Below are 5,141 nucleotides of genomic sequence, written 5' to 3' on the forward strand. Positions count from 1 at the left end.
ACAGTTAAATTAAGATATTATTTATATTTCAAAACCAAATTAAAATATTTATGAAGGTCTTTATTTACATGGAACCGGGGATCATGCTTTTTCTTTTATTTGCTCTTACCTTTTTAAACGTGCGCGACATTTTCAAGTAAATGTTTGAATAAATTACCTGATTTGGCGAAATGAAGATGAAGACAATACATCCTAAACATTTCAGAGAGCCAATGACGTCCTTTTTTTAAAGTAAATTTTTCGGTAATTTCTTCATTGACATTTATTCCGCACATTGAGCCTGTTTTAGGTTGTGTGGCCTGCAGTAGCCCTACCACAAAGATTGTGCTGCAGATGCAATTAGGCTCAGTTCATCGTAAACTCATTCAAAATGAGTTTAGTATCGTTTAAGTGAGGTTAAGCTTTATACTTTTTCTGTTGCAACAGTTTGTGTTTGCTGTGTTACTCCGAGTCTGAACAGAAGGTGGTGGTGTGGGATCTGAAAGAAAGTTGGCTTTTACTAATTTTATGGATTTTGGCTTGAAAAAGGTGTGAGGTAAAATTTTCTGAGACTCAAATGGTAACGATAAAGGCATTTATTGTTTTTTATTAAGTAAACAATTCGAATTGTATTCAATACTGAATTATTATTCAAAGTGTGGTACATACCCTGGAAACACTATCTGATATAAATAGATTTTTTTTTTTTAAATTTATTTATTTTTTTAATGTAGGACCTGAACAGCCTTTGAAACTCAGCGGTTGGCATTAAAGTCAAATAAAATGTGCAGTCATTTAAAAAAAATTCATTAGTTAAACAGAATTTTGCTCATAAATAACCAAATATATTTAAAATATTTCTAAAACTTGCTAGAATTACTATTATTATTGAACATGTCAAATCGGGGCGTTTTTGATAACAAAAAAAAATGCTTGAATTATTCTCTAGGTTTCTTAATAATCTAATACAGATGAAATATTGAATTGTATGGTGGTAAATAAAAGAAGCAACCGGTTATTGAGAAGAAAATCGTTGTATCGATTATAGGATTGTAATTTACGTCTGACTAAATTCGTTGCAATAAAAACAAATTTAATGTAGTGTGTTTACAGATTTATTATCGGTATTGATCAGTTGACACCAGCTGTGTGATAGAGAAGGTGAGACTTTTTTTAAGCATCCGTTCATTGACACTCATTGGTGTCGATTTTGCTCGACAAACTTTCTCCTGTAATTCATTTTAAAACGTCTCACAACTTTTCCTGTATGGAAAAATGAATGACGGTTATAGCCTTCTTCTTTAATAATCATCTATCCAAGCTGTATGGGCGCCTTCTATATTTCCTTTCTTGGGGATCAAAGGGTTTTTACTACAGAGTCAAACAGCCTCCTGTGATCTTTTGGATGATATAAACAAGTGACTTTTGTTTTGTGTTTGGCTCCGGGCGAGATAGAGAGCGAACGGACAAAAGAATGAAAGAGTTTAAAAGAAAGGACGGATCCCCTTTGGCTCCTTTGTGTCAAGTTTCTCTTCTTTTCAGATGGAGCGTCCAGCCGTGTGATTTGAACTTATTGTCAGGGATTATGTTTTCATGCATGCCTCATGGATGAAATAGAGCCGAGTTGAGGAAAAGGCATACAAACAAAAGTAAACACTCTAAAATAAAATATGTATAATCAACGACTTCAAATTATAAAACTTTGGAGGTGATTCTCGAAAAACTGTGAAAGTAGGCCTACCTGAATAAATCACTCTCTGGGCCCTTGTTCGGGACAGCAGGAGGAGGAAATCACTGCGCACTCAGGAGAAGTGTTGCCCGTCCCAGTCCCCCGTTGACGTTTTAGGAATGATAAAAGTTCCGCCTTGCCTGGAGCTACAGCCTCGCTGGAGCCGGCCTCTGTCTGCGGCAGATTGCCTTTGCTCATTACAGCAATTATTTTACTCGCGTTTAACCCCTGCCTGAATGGCAGGGAAGTCAAGAGAAAGCCTTTAAAACTGCTGCGGAGTGGCCTGTAATCTATCTGATCCCTGTTTTGTCATTTAAGTCTTCCTGATGGCAGAAAATGACTCGGCTGTTCAAACTTATATTTTCTTTATATGCTCCAGGAATGTAATATTTTTGATTGTGGATTGGCACATGGGTCCCATCACCCGGTCCTCTCCGTAATGGGGTGTCACCGGGCTTATTTTACACCCTAAACACACATAATGACACTCCAGTGGATTGTTTACGAGCAGTTTAGGCCAGAGAAGGATCTCCAATATTTATCGGTGTGTTTTTGAAGTCAGCACAACTGGTTGCCCCCACCCCACCTCCTCATCTCCACCCCTAAACTCCTCTGGCGCCAACAAAATCTAGGTTAGTTGTTTCAAAGCAATAGGCGACAGCTGTAGCAATACACTCCACCTAATAACATGTGACAAGTTTACATTCGCAGTGCACACCGGCGCTGCGAGGCTGCGATGTGCGCACAGGTGACCTGTTCGATTACTGCCTTTTATTGTCAATCATTTTAGCGTGCGGGTCATTAAAAGATTTTAGTATTCTTTTTTTATATTGAAAAACACATAATATCTAAATTATTTTCCCGTTAAGCTCATCAGTATTTGTATTTTAACAGGCCTGAAAATATTATTTCCTTCTGGTTTTCCTATAGAAACATATTTGTTTTAAGATTACCAAGAAAACGTTTCAAGTCAAAAGAGGCTTGAACCTCGCTCTAAAAATATAGAAAGCACACTAAGTAAGACATAAAGTTTTCATTAAACATAAGACATATTTTTTTTAAGCTCCTTGTCCCGTAAAATGACCAAGAAATAGTCAACTTTGGTGCAACAGGCGTGTGTGTCAGTCAAAACGAACAACTTTTTCATGAAAAAGAATAAACAATTTATTGTTAAGTTATGTCACAAATATATTCATAATATAAATGAGGATATTCTTCAAATATACATTATTTTACAGTACACATATCCCTTCCGAAGGGAATCAATCCGACAACAGACAGTGCTGTTTATTAAAAAAAAAAAAAATTAAAAAAAAAAATGCTGTGGTTCTCCAAATTCTCAAAGAGCACTCAGTGGATTCAGTAATCCACTCTAGTCACGCATTGATGTGAATGCAAAAAATATGAAAAAAGTATGGATTTTGTAGTGTGAGAGCAGCCCACAGATGTTGGTGCAAAATGTCACTCTGCGCAATAGTCTCTGATTTAAAAAAAAAAAAAAAAAAAAAAGCCCTGTCACGTTTCACCTGGCTGTGAGCAGCTGTGAGGGAGTGGGCTGTCTTGGACACACTGGCGCACAGCTTACTGTCCATACTTGACTCTCCATTCATAATATCACAGAGCTACCAGTTGTTTCCCACCTCTGCACCACCGCAAAAATGTCCATCTTAAAGTCATTTAGTCTTAGCTTATCGCATTATTCTAAAATAAGATTTTATGTTTTTTAACTTCATTATATTCGTATTATATATATGCTCGACAAGAACAGATTTAAGACTTTACAAATAAAGTTGGATTATTTTTGCAGTGTGTGAACTTACTGGCGAGGTCAAGAGAAGTGCATAAACTTCAAGGTCCTCAGAAAGGGGTCTTTAAGGGGGCCCTGGCCCCTTGACAAGATGTGACACTGACCTCACCACCAGGATGCTTCTTTATTTAGTACAGTGTCACCTCTCCGCTCCAAAGGGCCCCTTCGCTCTTGGGGCCCTCACAAAGTAGGGTGAACCCCCTTGTGTCCCACTGCGCGTGCCCCTCGTCCTCGGTCCCTGTCAAGCGAGGTGGTACATACTGTATCCCACGTGAGCGGCGTACAGTCCCACAGGGGAAACCGGCAGCGAGTGCCTCTGGAACGGGTGCGACCCCGCGTAGGACGCAGGGACGTGCGCACCGAGAGGAAAGGAAATCCCGAAAGCTGGAGGCAGCATAGGCTTGGCTGCCATTTTCAGTTTTTCAAGTTCTGCCTCCTGCAGGCGCTTGGCTTTGGCTCTCCTGTTCTGAAACCAGATTTTAACCTGGGTCTCCGTCAAGTTGAGAGAGCTGGAGAACTCTGCGCGCTCGGCGATAGAAAGGTACTGCTTCTGGCGGAACTTCCTCTCCAGGGCGAGCAGCTGGGACGTCGTGAAGGGAGTCCGGGGCTTTCTGTTCGTCTTGTGTTTTCGTAGTGGACAGGCAGGAGGGCTTAGCCTTCCTGTAAGGAGACAAAACGCTTTAATGCAAAGTCATGATAGCATTACGCACTGCCGAATACAAGCAGGACAAAAACATTTCGGAAAAAGTTCGCATATGTAAGAAACACTGACAGTGAAACTGACGTCCTGGCATATTGCAGACTCGGTAAATAAAAACACACATCCTTGACTAAGATATGACTAAAGTTTGACTAATTTCTCTCTTCCAGGCACTTATTTGATGAAAACACAACTTTAACTTACTTGGAGGTGTGGGAGAAAAACGAGGACTCTGTATCCACGAAGTCCTCTCGTTACTGTCCGGGCTCTCGGGTTTAATCAGCACATCTTCTGACATGTTCATGATCTCCCCCACCGAAAACGAAGAGCTCATGGGTAACGCAGGAACTGAAGTATCCAGACCACCGAAAGAGCCCATCCGTACTGCCTTTCCCAGGGCTTGGGACGTCCCGGCCACGGACGGGGCTTCCGGGGATGTCACCTCTCTGCTCGGTTTCCTATCAGCCATCAGTGCCTCGACACTGAAGGGCAGAATAGCGACTTTGGGCTTCCCGGTCTCCCCTGCGGGGCTCAGGCTGGTCTGCATTTCGCCTCTGCTGACGAGACCCGAGCGGGGGGAGAGATCTTCGGATTTCAAACCAGCGGTCAAAGCTGACATGGCGGTCGATGGGGCCATAAAGGTCCGACTGGCACCGGTGAAGTTGACTTAGTAACTCGTGGGAAGAGTTTCTGTGGAAATGCTGCGGTGCGCCTTAAGGTGACGGTATCCTCATGTTTATGTGGCCAAATTGGAGCGCAAAGGCTGTAATAAGGCAGACGTGGAGAGAGAGGCGACCAATCAGGGGCGAGATGGGTCGGACCCTGTCAGGGAGGGAGGGGAGGAAGGAGGGGGATCAGAGTGGGAAAGTTAACAATAGTTACTTTTTATAACAACCAACTTCAGATAAATATAAACACAACAAACT

At 41.5% G+C, this 5,141-nt stretch overlaps 1 protein-coding gene across 1 annotated transcript; it reads right to left on the reverse strand.

Annotated features, from left to right (window-relative positions):
- Positions 1-3,202: 3,202 nt before the first annotated feature.
- Positions 3,203-4,939, reverse strand: msx1a (muscle segment homeobox 1a). The gene is made up of 2 exons (XM_069711472.1): positions 4,420-4,939; positions 3,203-4,175 (listed from the first exon to the last, which is right to left on the reverse strand). The coding sequence occupies exons 1-2, from the start codon at positions 4,850-4,852 to the stop codon at positions 3,757-3,759; spliced, it is 852 nt and encodes a 283-aa protein (XP_069567573.1). The 5' UTR covers positions 4,853-4,939; the 3' UTR covers positions 3,203-3,756.
- Between the last annotated feature and the right edge of the window lie 202 nt (positions 4,940-5,141).

This window comes from Brachyistius frenatus, unplaced genomic scaffold, assembly GCF_029030835.1.
Source record: "Brachyistius frenatus isolate BFR_SWC_R1_liver_20210118 unplaced genomic scaffold, ASM2903083v1 Contig_4, whole genome shotgun sequence".
Lineage (NCBI taxonomy): Eukaryota > Metazoa > Chordata > Actinopteri > Embiotocidae > Brachyistius > Brachyistius frenatus.